Below are 17,493 nucleotides of genomic sequence, written 5' to 3'. Positions count from 1 at the left end.
GCAGGAGAACAGTGCTTAACTTCTAGTAGATGTAGCCATGCTATGCAGCCATCGGAAGTCTTGTTTCCAAAGACAATTCGGTGACAGGAACATGCAGAATATGGTTTCTTCCATGTGCATCAACGTGATGTAATGCATACAGGCACATTTAAAGGTAGGAAAGGGGTGCCTGGGTGTCTCAGTCGGCTAAGCATCTGAATTCAGATCAGGTCATAATCTCAAGGCTCATGAGTTTGAGCCCCACATCAGGCTCCGTGCTGACAGCTCAGAGCCTAGAGCCTGCTTCAGATTCTGTGTCTCCTTCTCTTTCTGCCCCTTCCCCACTAGCATTCTGTCTCTCTCTCAAAAATAAACATTAAAAATTTTTTAATAATAATAAATTAATTAAAAAAAAATAAAGGCAGGAAATAAATGTTATTGTCGATCTATGCCGTCCAGCATGATAGCCACTAGCCTCATGTGGCTCTCAAACATTTGAAATGTGTCGTGTGCAACTGGGAACAGAATTTTAAATTAGATTTCATTCAAATTAATTTAAATTACACAATTTCCTATATATTGCTATATTGTGAGTTCTCACTTTTTTTTTAATGTTTATTTTTGAAGAGTGCAAGTGGGGTAGGGGCAGAGAGAGAGGGAGACACAGAATCCGAAGCAGACTCCAGGCTCTGAGCTGTCAGCACAGAGCCTGACGCGGGGCTCGAACCCACGGACCGTGAGATCATGACCTGAGCCGAAGTTGGACGCTTAACCGACTGAGCCACCCAGGTGCTCCTTCACTCTTAAATTTTAATGGGACACCTGGCTGGCTCAGTCTGTGCAGCATGCGACTCTTGGACTCAGGGCTGTAAGTTTGAGCGCCATGTTGGGTGTATTACTTTAAAAAAATTTTTTTTTAATTTATTTTATTATTATTACTTTCACTCTTACACTTTAAAACTGATACTCAGTTCAGTGAGTGGAAAACTTTTAAGTATATTTGGAACAACTTAGGTATATAAATTTAGTTTTTCAAACATAAATTTATGAAAAGTAAATACAAATCAAATAGTTCTGATAAAAATTGATCATGTTCTGTAAGTATAAAATATGCCCCGGGTTTTGAAGACTTGGTATGAAAAAAGAAATACAGAAATTCTCATCGATTGTAATATTTAATATTATTAATTTATTAATAATTGTTTAAATAATTATTGATTTAATATTAATGTTATTCTTATTACATATTAAGATCATATGTAAGATCATTTGGATTTATTGGATTAAATAATATATAACATATTTAAAATGAATTTTACCTGTTTCCCTGTTACTTTTTTTTTTACATTTATATATATCTTTTTTATTTTAATTCTAGTACAGTTAACATAGTGTTATATTAGTTTCAGGTGTATCCCTGTTACTTTTTTTCAAATTTTTATTTAAATTCTAGTTAGTTAACATATAGTGCAATTTGGGTTTCCACAATAGGATTTGGTGACTCGTAACTTACATACAACACCCAGTGCTCATCACAATACCCTTACTACCCATTACCATTTAGCCCATCCCCCTGCCCACCTCCCCTCCAACAACCCTCAGTTTGTTCTCTATCTTTAGGAGTCTCTCCAGGGGCGCCTGGGTGGCTCAGTCGGTTAAGTGTGTGACTTCAGCTCAGGTCATGATCTCAGGGTTTGTAAGTTCGAGCCCCGCATCAGGCTCGGTGATGACAGCTCAGAACCTGGAGCTTGCCTCGGATTCTGTGTCTCCCTCTGTCTCTGCCCCTCCCCTACTCATGCTCTGTCTCTCTCTGTCTCAAAAATAAATAAACATTAAAAAGAAAATTAAAAATAAAGAGTCTCTCCTGGTTTGTTTCCCTCTCCCTCCCCCCATATGTTCATCTGTTTTGTTCTTAAATTCCACAGATGAGCGAAATCATATGGTGTTTGTCTTTCTCTGATTGACTTAGATCCCTGTTACTTTGTACTATGGCCAGCCGAAAACCGAAATCACAAATGGCATACATTATATTTCTCTTGAATGCTCCTCTCTAGAGGGCCCAGAGAGTAAAGTAGTAAGAATATGACTTTGTTTACCCCACTCAAAGGCTCATAGTTAGAAAGAGATTAGGAATAAATGCAGGTTCTTTTAGCATCATCATTACACAAGTTTATACGATATATACGTTGTTTCTCTCACAAACACAGCTTTCCATTAAAGGCAGTTGTATTGAAATGTGTTTCCCTCATAAAGTAATCGGTTCTGTTTTGAAATGTGATTTTTCTTCCTTCCTTCAGTTTGCCCTCAAAAATAGGTTTAAGCATCGGAGTAAGGAGTTTCCCAAGAGGGAGCACTGGCTGGACTGGGCTAAAGAGAAATATGATGTGAGTGACCGTTATCGCTGCAGTTTTCTTGGGGTCTTCCTCCAGCACGGGGACAGCCACAGTGGCGGTTCGTATGATTAAGGCCACGTGGACAAAATTATCAGTTGTATCCTTGTAAACCTGACTAGTGTTTTGAACAAGACTATGCAAGAATGTGTGTTAATGTTGAGAAGAACTTGATAAACGGTGGGTATAGCTGGAAACAACATTATCTTTTCATAGGTTTTCATTTGGTAGAATCGGTTATTAATTATGCGTGATTGTGGTCACGTAACCAGTGTGAAAACAGAAGAATCAGTGAACAGTGGTGGTGGGGTTACATTTATTGGAATTACATTTAAATTCTAGTACTATGCCATTTATTTATTTATTTATTTATTTTATAGTTTATTTTTATTTATTTTGAGAGAGAGAGAGAGAGAGAGAGAGCAAGCGGGGGAGGGGCACAGAGAGAGAAAGACAGAATCCCAAGCAGGCTCCATGCTGTCAGCGCATGGATGCGGGGCTCGAACTCACGAACTGTGAGATCATGACCTGAGCTGAAGTCTAGTTGGACGCTTATCCGACTGAGCCACCCAGGTGCCCCTAGTAAGATGCCTTTTAAACTGACATTCGCACTCATTTTAAATAGCTGAGGAATTCTGGGTTTTCTAAAAAAATTTGTGGGAGGGTTCTTTGGAACAATTAGTCACCTCCCGGCTTGTCTCTGGTTGCACGTGTCTATACTGAAACAACACTGCTGACAGCTGTGAATGACACTGATTCATCCTTCCCCATTTCATCCACAGGAGAGGCTCATCTCTCAAATTAAGATGGTTACGAGGGTGATGTTCCTGTATATCCCGCTCCCAATGTTCTGGGCCTTGTTTGACCAGCAGGTAATGTAAAGCTGTGTGTGTTTCTTTACATCTTTATTTAGCAAAATTCCTTGGGCGCTACCACGGACGGGGCAGTACTTAGTATTTAGCTTCTAAAAACGTTTTCTTCCAGTTTCTTTTTTATACTTCGTTTATTTACTAAGTGTTAGATCACACTGAGTTTCTTTTAAAAAAAAACAACAACACAACTCTAGATGGTTCTATCCACATTTCTGTTGCAAAACAATGAAGAAAATCAGGTGTGGTCAGCTTACAGAGCCTTGGGAAAGACTTGATCAAAGTATCTAGGACTCTTACCAGTTAAACCAAGAATAAAGAGCTTTTCTACTGATACAGTGTGCTCAGAGGATGTACAGTATTGCCTTTTTTGGGATCCACAGAACATTTAAGCTGAAAAAGGCCTTGATACCTTCTGCTCTAAAATGGAATGCTTGAGCTAGAAGTACCATCCAAGGATGTGAAATGACTACCTAAGTCATTCTGACCAGAGCAAGGAACTCAAACTCAGATCAATGCCTTGTCACCCTCCTCTTGCTCCCGCAACCGGAAGACGTGTGCCTAGGAAGTTTTCAGATTTGGGTTAAACAACTCAATGCGTGAATACTCGGTTGCCAGAGTAATGAGATAGTGTTTCTTCTAGAAACTGCAGCTTTAAAAAAAATTATAAACGCAGGTCCTTTTATTGTACAGGAAGGGTTATTAGAAGGACAAAACAACTCTTGGAAAAAATTTGAGTGAACACATTAATCTCCTTAGTTGTAAATATGGGATTTAGACCAGCATCTTAAGCACAGGGAGGCAGCTTTGCGTGTTGAATAGGAACCAGCTGAATAGGAATCAGATTTGCTCTAGAAGTACACTCATCACCTTCTAGCTGTATGACTGGGGCGGGGGGCGGATTCTGTAATGCTCCTGGAAGGGTAATCGCCCATGGCAAGGCTGTGCGGATCAGAGACCGTGCATAAAGTGATCCGTGCCTGACATCTCTTAAGAGCTCAAGCAGTGGTGTACTTCTTGACTTTCCATAATGCCTTCTAAACGGAGTTGACAGATTGAAAACTTTATGTGTTCAGTCCTCCATGGAAATAATCACATGTACCTGTATACAGTCCTGAATCCTCTTTATATAAAATAAGTTGAATGTAACTAGGCTGCAGGGTTAAATCCATCAGTCTTTTTTAAAATGTTTATTTATTTATTTTGATGGGGGGGGGGCAAGGGGAAGGGGCAGAGAGAGAGAGGGAGAGAGAGAATCCCAAGCAGGCTCTGTGCCATCAGCATGGAGCCCAAGGTGGGGCTCGATCACACAAACCATGAGATCATGACCTGAGCCAAAATCAAGAGTTGGATCCCTAACCAACTGAGCCACCCAGGCGCCCCTGAACCATCACTCTGTTGGTGGATTTCTACTTCAGGACAACCTAGACTGTCAAACACAGCTCTTAACAATAATGATGTTCTTGGAGCGCCTGGTGGCTCAGTCAGTTAAGTGTCTCACTCTTGGTTTCTGCTCAGGTCATGATATTGTGGTTCGTGGAATTGAGCCCCACATTGGGCTCTGCACTGACAATGCAGAGCTCGCTTGGGGTTCTCTCTCTCTCTCTCTCTCTCTCCCCCCCTCACCCACTCATGCTCGCTTTCCCTCTATCTCCCAAAATAAATAAATAAACTTAAAAAAAAAAAGATGTTCTTGAAACTGTGATGCCAGTGAATGTAGAATATCTTACGTGTACGTAGCTGCCTCCACCTTATAAGGTGATGCCATGCTTTCCAACAGGCCCCAGCCTGTGTCTTTGTATTTCCTAAGGATGGCTGTCTCTCAGAAGAGCGCTTTCTAGATTCTTCCCTGGGGTTGAGAACTATATGTTGTGTTAACCTGTGCAGCAGAAATGCAAGTTGTTTGGTTTTACCCAGCGTGACAATGGAGCTGGAAGATAAACTTGAGGTTTAAATCCCATAACATTTAAATCCCATAACATTTCAGACCTCCTTCCTGCTCTGGAAGAGATGCAACATTGACTCGTAAAACGTTTAAAACTCATGTTCCCAAATGATGCAGTGAACGTATTCATTTTTAGGGCTCCAGGTGGACGCTGCAAGCCACAGCTATGAGTGGGAAAATTGTAAGTTCGGGACGTCCAGCTATTCTCCCTCCCCTGGTCACCGCTCCTCTGTTTTAGTCCCTTCACCCTCTTTCCCTTCCCTGTCACGACATTCTTCATCCTCCCCAACTGATCACCTCTGGGAACTGATCAGTGAGAATCTCCCCCCGCTCTTTTCAGGGACTTCTTGAAATTCAGCCGGACCAGATGCAGGTAGGAGAAGATGTTTAAGTTGCTTTCTGAGATCAAAGTACCTTTGAGACAACAGCTAACGGTTCCTCTCCACTCCACCCACAGACCGTGAACGCCATCTTGATCGTCATCATGGTCCCCATAGTGGATGCCGTGATATATCCTCTGATTGCAAAATGTGGCTTCAATTTCACGTAGGTTCTCGGCAGATTGGGGGTGGGGGTGAGGCCCTGTCAGTCCCAGGGCTTTGCAAATAGACCGCACTCCATCAGCTGGAAAGAATGTCTCCCCTCCCAGCACACCACCTATATGATGGGGTTTTTAAAGAGTTATATTTGAATGAGAGATCTCTGTGCTGATGTTTCTGGAAATTTGCCCTTAACATAAAAGTGCTGTAAAAGGCAGCCTGAAAAGCTTCTAGTTAAAGCTTTCATGTATGTAGATGATAGAAATGTTAACTGTCATCCAATGTATCACCTAAGCCACAGTTTCTAGAAATTAAATGTGAAAATGCAAATAAGCTGCATTATATATATCCTTCCTCATCTCAATCAGAAATAAGAGAGGAAGAGATACTTTCGAACAGTATTTCACAGGGAAGTTAGTTTTGTTTGGGTGGATGGCGGGAAAAGAATGTTATCATTAGCTCGCTTGTGTCTGAGGCTGGTTGAGAGTCACTCTTACTTACGTCTCAGCTCTTTGAAGAAGATGACAGTTGGAATGTTCCTGGCTTCCATGGCTTTCGTGGTGGCGGCAATTGTGCAAGTGGAAATTGATGTGAGTTGCCCTCTGGTCCCCCAGTGGCTTTTCCTGCGGGTCAGGTGGAACGTTCGTTCGGAAGGCTTCTTTCTCCGGGGCTGTGGGGATCAGGGGAGGCCAGGGTCTCTGCCGACAGACTGTCCTGGAGCCAGAGACAATGTGGATGTGTTGCAGGGGCAAAATGGTCCTTTTCGGGCAGTGCGCACTACAGGTTCTCGTCACTGTGAAGGGGGCAGCCTGCAGTAGAGTCAGATGGGTGTGCTTCGCTTGAGAAGTATGCATGGCGGTGACATGGGGGGTTTCCACTGACACGGTTTATGTAAGGGGAGCGGGAGTTCATGGAACTTGTTTTTCGCAATCTGAACTCCTAGGAAGTCTGGTTAGAAGTTCATCACTCAACAAACAAGAAGCACTTTGAAAATATGTAAATTGTCTTTGGGAAGACGCCTCTGTAATCTCAAGTTTCTAGTGATGTTAGTCCCCACTCCAGTCCACACTCAGTCTGTTGGACCCACAGGGGCACTAAACCAGGTTTCTAGTGCTGTTAGTTTGAGACCAGGCCCCGGAAACGGGCCATACGTAGTGTGTAAGACAGGAGGTAAACACTCCCCTCCCACCTCTCTCCCCTCCTCCTTTCTCTGTCTCGGTCTGTCTCCTCCCCTCTGTCTCTGTGTGTGTGTCTCTTTCTGTCTGTCTCTCTCTGTTTCTGTCTTTATCTCTCCCTCCCTCCCTCATTCTCTCTTTTTAAATTTTTTTAAAATTTGGAATTGTGATAAAACATACATTAAAAAATTCACCATCTTAACCATTTCTAAGTATACAGTCCAGTCCTGTTAAATACATTCACAGCATCGTGCAATCAATCTCCAGAATGCTTTTCATCTTGCAACACTAAAGCTCTGTGCCCATTAAAAACAGCTCCCCATCTCCCCTCCCCCAGCCCCTGGCAACCACCATCCCACTTACTGTCTCTATGAGTTCGTGCACTCTTGGTACCTCATCTAAGTGGATTCATACACCAAGTGTTCTTTGCTGGGTGGCTTGTTTCACCAAGCATAATGTCCCCAAGCTTCTTCCATGCGGTAGCAGGTGTCAGAATCTCCTTCTTTGGTAAAGTGGAATCATAGTCCACTGTTGGATGAACCACGTTTTGTTTATCCATTCGTCCGTCAGTGGACATTTGCACTGCTTTCATGTTTTGGCTACCGTGCGTCGTGTTCCTGTGAACGTGCATGTACTCACTTGCTCTGGAACATAGCTAGCTTTGTGCAAAATGAACTGTGGGACTAGTGTAGGCTTCTAGACTAGAATAGAAAGGATTGCTCCAGGGATGCCAGGATTTGAGAGAGAGCACTACAGGGAAAAGGCAGAAGCCCTGAAGGAACGTGTGGAGGCAGGAGGGCATAGGATACCTACGGAAGGATGTCGAGAGCACTGTCAGGGCTGTGGTCCAGGCTCCCAAAGTTAGAGGGGATGATCGTGGCCTCCAGGAGAGTAGATCTCACGTGTCACAACAAGATAAACATTCACTTGGGCTGTGGTTACTCTGACCTCCTCAGATAGCAGGCTTCATAACCTGGTATCCTTTGACTTGGAGGTGGCTAGGTAAGACCCAGAGCAGCCTCTTTGTGATTTCTTCCATGTTTTGTACAAGCATCATTTTCTGTGGCTGCCATGAGGTGAACAACTGAAGACTTCACAGGGGAGTTTGGTATCTCAGCCGGTGCGGCTTTCTGTGCTGTAGCAGGGGTGGGGGTGGGGGGATGGTGACCGTTGTGCTAGGGCAAGCTTATCTTCAATATGCATGGAGACATCGCTGCTAATCTTCTTTTATTTTGCTCAGAAAACTCTTCCAGTCTTCCCCAAACAAAACGAAGTCCAGATTAAAGTACTGAATATAGGAAATGATAACATGACTGTATATTTTCCTGGAAGCGCGGTGACACTTGACCAAATGTCCCAGGTAAGTAGAAGGGAATTCAACTTCCTTTTTTATCTTCTGACCTGAATTATAATAGGATTTGAAGAAACTGATCTTCTTGACCCTTATGTAATTCCTACAACAAGTCCAGAAGTGAAATGTCTTGTTATCTTGGTCTCATTTTGGCCTCACTCCAGACCAGTGTGCCTCAAACTTTAATGTACATGTGAATCACCTGGGGAGCTTATGAAATGCAGAGTCTTAATTAGTAGGTCTGAAATGCTGCATTTTTAACATGCTCTCTCGTGCATGGATCCACATTTTAAACAGCGAGGATCTGGCAATGGTTCTCTACTAGGGGCTATTTTGCCCCCAAAGGGGACATTTGGTAATTTCTGGAAACATTTTTCATTGGCACAACTGAGAGTGTGCTCTTGGCATTTCATATGTAAGAAGCCAGAGATGCTGACACACAGTCCCACAACAAAGAATTATCTGGCCTCAAATGTCAATAGTGCCAAGGTTGGAAAACCCTAATCTGGATGGTCGCTGGTCTCAATTGGAGGTTCTCATCCTTGGGTCCATACTGGAATCGCCTAGAGAGCTTTGAAAATTCTGATACCTCATAGATTTTGATTTAACTGGTCTCACTCCTGTTCAGCCACGGTTGAGAACCGCTCCCTTATAGCTTATAAAACTGACAATCTCGAAGAAAAAAGAAAATCTGACTTCTGAGTGCTCAGAGCAGCCCAGTACTGATTGTCACCAGGGTTATGGCTTTTCCTCTAAAACTACTCTTTGACCAATGGTAGAAATGATTTCCAGAACATTTATTTTCATAAAATGAAATAATAGTAAAATGCTGTACAAAAAGTATAATTATTGTGTAACACTAAAGAAGTTCATGACAGAGTTCAAAAGAGTGGGTGGGAGGCTGAGACAAACCAATGCCAGCTTCTGCAAGGCTTTTCTTTCTTCCTTTCTCCCTCCCTCCCTCCCTCCCTCTCTCTTTCTTTCTTCCTTCCTTTCTTCTTTCCTCCCTCCCTCCCTCCCTCCCTCTCTCTCTCTCTCTCTTTCTTTCTTTCTTTCTTTCTTTCTTTCTTTCTTTCTTTCTTTCTTTCTTTCTTTCTTTCTTTCTTTCTTTCCAAGTAGCTTCTGTGCCCAATGTGGAGCTTGAACTCACCACCCTGAGATTAAGAGTCACATGCTCTACTGACAGAACCAGCCGAGCACCCCCCACCCCGCCCCTCAAGGCATTTTTTTGATGTGTATGAACGTCAACTGGGGATGTCAAATGATATGCCATGGCAGTGTGCGGTTATTCTGCGTGACAGTACAGAATAAGATGCTATGGTATTAACTTTGACTCCTTTTCTCCCGTTATAGACAAATGAATTTATGACGTTTGATGTAGACAAACTGACAAGTGTAAACATCTCTTCTACTGGATTACCCATCACTCCAGTAACTCATAAGTTTGAGCAGGGCCATCGCCATACCCTGCTAGTGTGGGCCCCCAATAACTACCGCGTGGTAAGTAGTTAGACACCTACAGCTGATTCTTTACTATTTGTGATGTTGGAAACAGCCTGTGAATGGTGTGACTTTCTTTTACCCCATGTAGTATAATTATAATTATATAAGATCATCTTCAAGTCTTCCTTCTTCAAGGGTACAAGTCATTTGACTTCCAATAAAAGTTTGAGTGATAGATGGGAAGGATTAATATTAATTAAAATGTTTAAAAAGAACTTTGGGGCATGATATAGTGGGGGGGGGCGAGTGCATACAAGTCACACAGAATACATATATGCATTCTTAGCAACTTTTTGAGATAAAATTTTAAATATATCTTTAATTGTATTGGTTATAAAATTCACACTGAGTAATTGGAAAATTAAAGCAGTCCCTTAAAAATGTAGTAAATATATCAGGTAAAAGCAATAAAAATATACACAAAATATTTCATGACAAAACACAAGTGCTTATAAGCCAATCCACATATAAAGAAACTATGAAGGTATAGTTGAACCAAGTGAAGGAGTTGTAGGTATTCTATAAGGTAAATTTAGGTGACCTTCTATAAAACTGCAATATGGAATTAGGACTTCTTGGTCATGTGTTTTATTAGGGAGTTCTTGAGTGACTCATTCCAAATTCTTGGACAGTAGAGTTCTGTGGAACCTCCAGAAAGCAAGCATCAAAAATTGTGGAGGCTCATGTTAACCTTAAAGAAAACCAAGGCCAAAGGTTGGAGCCCTACACATATAATCATTATGCCCGTGGCTCCTAGGATATATGTCAATGTCATTCTCCTTCTCAAAGGCTGAAATGGTAATCTGAACTTATTCAAGTGGATAAGATTTGAAAATGCTTTCTTTCTCAGGTAAAGGATGGCCTTAACCAGAAGCCAGAAAAAGGAGAAAATGGCATCAGGTATGTATATTTCTTTAAAACTTAAGTTTTATCAGCTTCTTATGGAAGTGATGATTCCCATAATAAAGTCCAGCTGTAACAAGGAGAGTATGGGAATTTATCCAAAAAATGTAAGGCTGGTTCAATATTCAAAAAAAAAAAAAAATCAATCAAGATAAACTGTCATCTGAATAAAGAAAAAAATCCATATCATCATATCAATGGATGCAGAAAAAGCATTTAATAAACTTCAGTGTCCATTCATGATTTAAAAAAAAAAAAAAAAAAAAAAAAAACAACTTCAACAAACTAGTAGTTGAAGAGAACTTCCTTACTCTGAAAAAGGACATCTAAAAAACCGAAGCTATCGTTACACTTAACGGTGAAAGTCTGAATGCTCTTCCCGTAAGATCATCCGCGCTCTCCTCCGCGCTCTCCACTCCTATTCAGTATCCTTCTAGACACCAGTGCAATGAGACTAGAAAAAGAAGCATCTTGACTGGAAAGGAAGAAATAAACTATTCCTACTCACAGATGACATAAGTATCTGCACAGAATGTCCCAAAGACTACCAAAAAAGCTCATAGAATCAGTAAGTGAGTTTAGGAACAAGTGTAGAAATGGCACAAAATACAAGGGCAACACAACAAAGCATCACATTTCTATATGCCAGTAATGAATGATTGGAAACTGAAACTCTAAAACTATGCAATAGCTCCAAAAAAGATAAAATACTAGCTACATTCTGGCATAAAATATTTACAAATCATATATCTAAGTATTTGTATCCAGAATATATAAAGTACTCTCTGAACTCAAGAAAATAACCCAGTTAAAAAACAGCAAAAGATTTTGACATTACAACAGAGAAGATGTATCCATTGCAAATAAACGTGTGAAAAGATGTTCAACATCATTGGCCATTAAAAAAATTAAAATTAAAACCACAGTGAGTTGCATGACATACCTATTAGATGGCTCTAATAATTTTTTTTTAACTGATAATACCAGATGCTGGTGAGGAGACAGAGTAACCATGCTTTGTTGAAAAACAGTGAGGCAGTTTCTTATAAAGTCAAATGTATACTTACCATACAATCCAGCCATCCATTCTCAGATATTTATCCTAAAGAAATGCAAACTTGGGGCACCAGGGTGGCTCAGTCAGTTGAGCATCTGACTCTTGATTTTGGTACAGGTCATGATCCCAGGGTCATGGGATTGAGCCATGCATCAGGCTCTGAGCAGAGCATGGTGCCTGCTTAAGATTCTCTCTCCCTCTCTCTCTCTCTTTTTTCTCTTTCTCTCTTTCTCTCTCTCTCCCCCTCCCTCTGCCCCTCTTCTGCTTGTGCTCTTGTGCTCTTTCTCTCTCTCAAATTAAAAAAAAATTTAAATTAAAAAAATATTTTAATTAAAAATATATGCAAACTTACGTTCACATAAAAACTTATACACAAATGTTCATAGAACCTCTAATCATAATCACCAAAGACTGGAAGTCACCCAAATGACCTTCAGTGGGTAATGGATAAACAGACAATAGACTATAGTACATCCACATAAAAGAATATTACTCAAAAAAGGAACAAACTATTGACATATACAATAATATAAATGAATGTCAAATGCATCATGCCATGAAAGAAGCCGATCTCAAAAAAGTTAGATGCGTACTATATAATTCCATTCACATGGCATTCTGGCAATGGTCAAAACAATTATAAGGATGTGGAAACAGATCAGTGGTTGGGAGTGGAGGAGAGGTTTGGCTATGGGCAGCGCGAGGGAGATTTGGGGAACTGGTCTGTATTCTGGTTGTAGTGGTATTTATATGAATCTAGACATGTGTTAAAATTCATAGAACTGGGGGCGCCTGGGTGGCTCAGTCGGTTAAGCGTCCGACTTCGGCTTAGGTCATGATCTCATGGTCCCTAAGTTCGAGCCCCGCGTCGGGCTCTGTGCTGACAGCTCAGAGCCTGGACCCCGTTTCAAATTCTGTGTCTCCCTCTCTCTCTGCCCCTCTCCTGTTCATGCTCTGTCTCTCTCTGTCTCAAAAATAAATGAATGTTAAAAAAAAATTCATAGAACTGTACACCAAAAAGCCAACTTTCTGTAAATACGCTTTTTAAGTAAGATGGAAAAATAAGAATAAGTTGGGGGAGAAATGAGAGTAGGTCTCCTATTTGGCTGAACTCCTACCACCAATCCCTGTTTCCTTGTGGCCACGCATTAACAATTTTGGATTTTTGTTTTTACCAGTTACCACTAAAACATGAACTAATGGAGGGGAAAGGTAATATGATTAGGATGATGACTATTAATTATCTAATAGAAATGGTAAAGAAATGGAATTAACTTTTCATGTCTCCTTACCTCTGGTTTATTTCACATCGTTAATATTTGTAATATTTATCATTGGGTGTATTCCATGTGCTAGGTCAATTCTAAAAATAGATTAATATACAGGGTTTCCAGGTTGACTATATAAATATTAGCCACAATGTAATAGAAGTCTGAAAGAGAAGGAAACGCAACTTTATATCCTTGAAAATATATCCTCGGGGCACCTGGGTGGCTCAGTCGGTTGGGCGACCGACTTTGGCTCAGGTCATGATCTCGCGGTCCGTGAGTTCAAGCCCCGCATCGGGCTCTGTGCTGACAGCTCAGAGCCTAGAGCCTGTTTCAGATTCTGTGTCTTCCTCTCTCTCTGACCTTCCCCCATTCATGCTCTGTCTCTCTCTGTCTCTAAAATGAATAAACGTTAAAAAAAAAAAAAAAAAAGAAAATATGTCCTCAAATGCAAACGTTCTGAATGTCAAGATTAATTGGAATATTCTGTTATATACCTTGAATTGTTCGGTGGTACTACATCTTGATTGTTTTAATTTTAATTCTTTTTTTTTTTACGTTTATTTTTGAGAGAGAGAGAGAGAGAGCGTGGGAAGGGGCAGGGAGGGAGGGGGACAGAGGATCCGAAGCAGGCTCTGTGCTGACAGCAGAGAGCCTGATGTGGGGCTCGAACTCACAAACTGTGAGATCATGACCAGAGCTGAAGTCAGACACTCAACTGACTGAGACACCCAGGTGCCCCTGACTGCTTTAATTTTAAACTAAGGTTTTCTTGCACAACCTTTGTTTTTTCCTGTAACTCACTTGGCCTCTTGTTGACAAAAGGATAAACCTTTATCTCCAGGGATTGGATCAAGGGAATTCACTTTCCTCTTTGAGAACCAACTCTCGAGCACGCTCTTTAATCTAACTAGGGCATTTGCTCTGTAGTCCTGAGATGCCGCTGTCCTCCTAGAATTGTCTGTTTGCCCAGGTTAGCGCCTTTCTTTCTTGAACTCCATTATCATCTTTCTTGGACACCTTTCTTGTTTTGCTAAGACCGTGCTCAAATATCTGACCAAGAAAAGCTGTGAGGTAAATTGCGAGTCCCTGCTTGCCTGGGAGTGCTTTTCTGTTCTCACACTTGGTCACAGGTTAGCCGCCGTTGTCTTCCCAGAACTCTAGAATCTTATCTCTCTTGGCATCTAGCACCTAATTGTACTCACGATAGATAGACAGATAGACAGACAGACAGACAGCGTCTGCCACTCTCTGTAGTTGATTTAATTTCATTTCACCAAGCTGTATCTTCTTTCTCCTTGGTGTGCTCAGGTTTCCCTGCAGTATAACTGCATGTGGGTAGTAGCCAGCCCTAGGCCCTTTCGATCTTTGGCTCTTCCTCTCTTTCTTTGTTCTCTTCTGTATGAGTTTGCTAAGGCTGCCATAACAAAGTACCACAGGCTGGAAGGCTTAAACAACAGAAAATTATTTCCTCATAGTTCTGGAGGCTGGAAGTCCAATATCAAAGCATTGGCAGGGCTGGTTTTCTCTGAGGCCTCTCCCCTTGGCTTAGAGATGGCCATCTTCTCTCTGTGTCTTCATATGGTCTTTCTTCTGTGGGTCTGTATCCTAATCGCCTCTTCTTATAAGGACACCAGTGATCTTGGATTAAGGCCCACCCTAATGACCTCATTTTACCTCTTGAAAGACCCAGCCTCCAAATACGGTCACATTCTGAGGTACTGAGGGTTAGGACCTCAACATGTGAATTGGAGAGAGGGGGCCGGGAGACATAGTTAAGTCCATGACATCTTCTTTTGTGTCTTCTAGATCGTTCCTCCATCCCTCACGCTTGCACATACACACAACTGTCCTAGCAGACCCGGAAGGAAATCTTCTGATGATGGTCACTTGGCCCTTTCCTGATCATATTTCGTCTGAGCTGGAAGTGCCTCTGGTATTTCCTTTGTGCCTCAGAATCATCATTTTCATTTCTTCAAAAATGTCTCCTAACTTTGGAAACTTTGAACAGTTTAAATCGTGGTGTCCTTTCTCATTCTGGTGCTATGCTAAAGCTTCATTCTTTTTCTCTTTCTTTAAATTGTCTTTATGGAGATACATAAAACCAGCAACATTTTACCCCACCAACCCACCCAGGGTGGTAAAAAGAGAAGCCAGGAACTTGTTTTCTTTTCACTGGCAACATTAAATCCTTAGTGGATCAAAGGATTTGCTATTTCAGCATTGTCTAGGAGACAACCCATTAAAAAGGGAAGTTCTGAAAAACTAATGTCAGAAACTGATAAATAGGACAACTCCAAGAATTTCGGGAGGTCAGATTTCTGAGTAATGCATGAATTAAAGAAAGAATACACCAAAAGAATGCATAATTAAAATGGAATCCTTTTAATTATGTGGTATCGGTAAGTTAGTTGCAATACATACCTGGACTACCTTCAAAGAGTCCTTTACATGAAGTAATGATGCTTTGGTCAAAAGTTGGTTGAGAATTTGATATGGATCTTTCTCATGAATTTTTTAGCATTACATATTGCTATATATGTACATATTTACAAGTAATGTTTTTGAGTCTTTTTAAACTTAATATGTTATTTTCCTGCTTATGTTCTGTAATATTATAAAATAGTATTTTGATATTAACCATATGGCTATATGTATCCATTATCTCCACTCACTTAAACCACTATATAAAATTCCACCGCGTAATTTATTTGCCTATTCTCTTCTTCAAGGAAATTTAGGTTACTGCCATTTTTCCAAGCAGCCATAATTCACATTCATACATGTATTTTTGTCCACATGTGCAAAGTTTCCCTAGAGAGGTAGGCTTCAAAACTTTTATCACATCCAATAAAAATATTTTGAACATATACCCAAAATGTATGAATATGGTATCTGTTATTAAGTATATACATAAATTATTATACCAAATTAATAAATAATTTTAAAATATATTAAAAGAACGAGCAAAGTAAAAAACCCAATATTTTACAAGTATTTTTATTTACTGCTGGTACAAAAATTGGAAGTAAATCTTTGTGACCTTGGGTTAGACAGTGGTTTCCTGGATATGAAGTCAGAAGGACAAGCAACAAAAGAAAAAAATAGTAACTTGGGCTTCATCATATGGAAAGCTTTTTTACTACCAACGAAATCATCAAGAAAGTAAAACACCCATAGAATGAGAGAAAATATTTGCAATTCATATATTTGGTGAGAGATTCTGAATGTATAAAGAATTCTTACAGGTCAAGAGTAAAAACACAAAAAACCCAATTTTTAAATGGGACTCTTTTTTTAAATATATAATTTATTGTCAAGTTAGCTAACACACAATGTATACAGTGTGCTCTTGTTTGGGGGCATAGATCCCGGTGATCCGTCACTTACATAGAACACCCAGTGCTCATCCCAACAAGCGCCCTCCTCAATGCCCATTACCCATTTCCCCTCTCCCCTGCCCTAAATGGGACATTTTTAGAGAGATGTTTCTCCAAAGAAAATATACAAACAGCCTAAAAACAGAGGAGGAGATGCTCAGCATCATTAATTATGAGGGCAATGCAAACCAAAACCACAGAGATACCATTTCACACTCACTAGGCTCTAGCCAAAAACAAAAACAAAAGCAACGAAAAAGGCAATCACAAGTGTTGGTGAGGATGTGGACAAGTCGGAATCCTTCAGCAGTGCTGGTGGAAATGTAAAATGACAACATGATGCAGACACTTTGAAAAACTGTTCCTCAAAATGTTAAACAGAGAGTGACCATATGACCCAGCCATTTCACTCCTAGGTGTCTACCTAGGACCTAGGGTCCTGCTGACTGGTGTCACATTCTGTGTTCTATGTTAAGCACCTGTCAAACTACATCAAATCCAATGCCCAGGGACTTCAGCACCTGAGCTTAATTCAGAGAAATGTTCTCCCAGTACCTAGAATTTGACCGACATTACTTGTTGCCACAAAGCTGATGAAATTCGGCCATATGTTTTAGGAATGTACAGGTTAAATTGTTCTCTACAGTACTTAGGTATACAATCTCATTACTTCCCATTCTTTAAATTGGATAACCTGCTGAAAGCTTTCACTCACCTATCTGGTAGGAAAAATCAGCTGGTCTTATTTGGGGCAGCACCCTCCTCTCCTGTGTAGGACAAGAGCATCAGTGTCTTTCTGCAGCCCGGAACATTTAAGGATGGGATCTAATCATCTGTCTACACTGTCACCATCTATATGGTCCTTTGAAGGCAAACAACTCAACTGGGTCCATGTGTAGCTTAGGCATAGGGGACTTTGCAGAACCCGGAAGCCTTGGAACCTAGCAGCAAGTCCTGTGGGTGTTGTCCTCCTATCTGTTTTCTAGTGGGGTGCCAGTCACCATCACTCGAGGACCTGCAGACCTGAAGGGAGCTCCCCCAAAACTGTCTCTGGTTGCTGAACTGGCCCACTTCTTCCTCTCCACTCCTTGGAGCCTGTCCCTGCTCAGGCTCTAAGAGGTAAAGGACAGGAAA

The 17,493-nt window shown here is 41.0% G+C and overlaps 1 protein-coding gene across 1 annotated transcript in view; it reads left to right on the top strand.

Moving 5' to 3' along the window:
• The window catches only part of SLC15A1 (solute carrier family 15 member 1), a 38,997-nt gene that overhangs the window by 16,886 nt on the left and 4,618 nt on the right, over window positions 1–17,493 (top strand). Inside the window, exons 10-18 of the mRNA XM_049647326.1 lie at window positions 2,277–2,363; window positions 3,152–3,241; window positions 5,320–5,364; window positions 5,524–5,556; window positions 5,641–5,729; window positions 6,231–6,312; window positions 8,138–8,257; window positions 9,602–9,748; window positions 10,602–10,651. Coding sequence (XP_049503283.1) covers window positions 2,277–2,363; window positions 3,152–3,241; window positions 5,320–5,364; window positions 5,524–5,556; window positions 5,641–5,729; window positions 6,231–6,312; window positions 8,138–8,257; window positions 9,602–9,748; window positions 10,602–10,651 — 743 coding nt within the window. The remainder of the gene's footprint in view (window positions 1–2,276; window positions 2,364–3,151; window positions 3,242–5,319; window positions 5,365–5,523; window positions 5,557–5,640; window positions 5,730–6,230; window positions 6,313–8,137; window positions 8,258–9,601; window positions 9,749–10,601; window positions 10,652–17,493) is intronic.

The sequence above is a fragment of the Panthera uncia genome (assembly GCF_023721935.1).
Source record: "Panthera uncia isolate 11264 chromosome A1 unlocalized genomic scaffold, Puncia_PCG_1.0 HiC_scaffold_16, whole genome shotgun sequence".
In the NCBI taxonomy this organism is placed as follows: domain Eukaryota; kingdom Metazoa; phylum Chordata; class Mammalia; order Carnivora; family Felidae; genus Panthera; species Panthera uncia.
The sequence above is the reverse complement of the archived record's forward strand: the minus strand, read 5'-3'. Positions and strand labels throughout refer to the sequence as shown.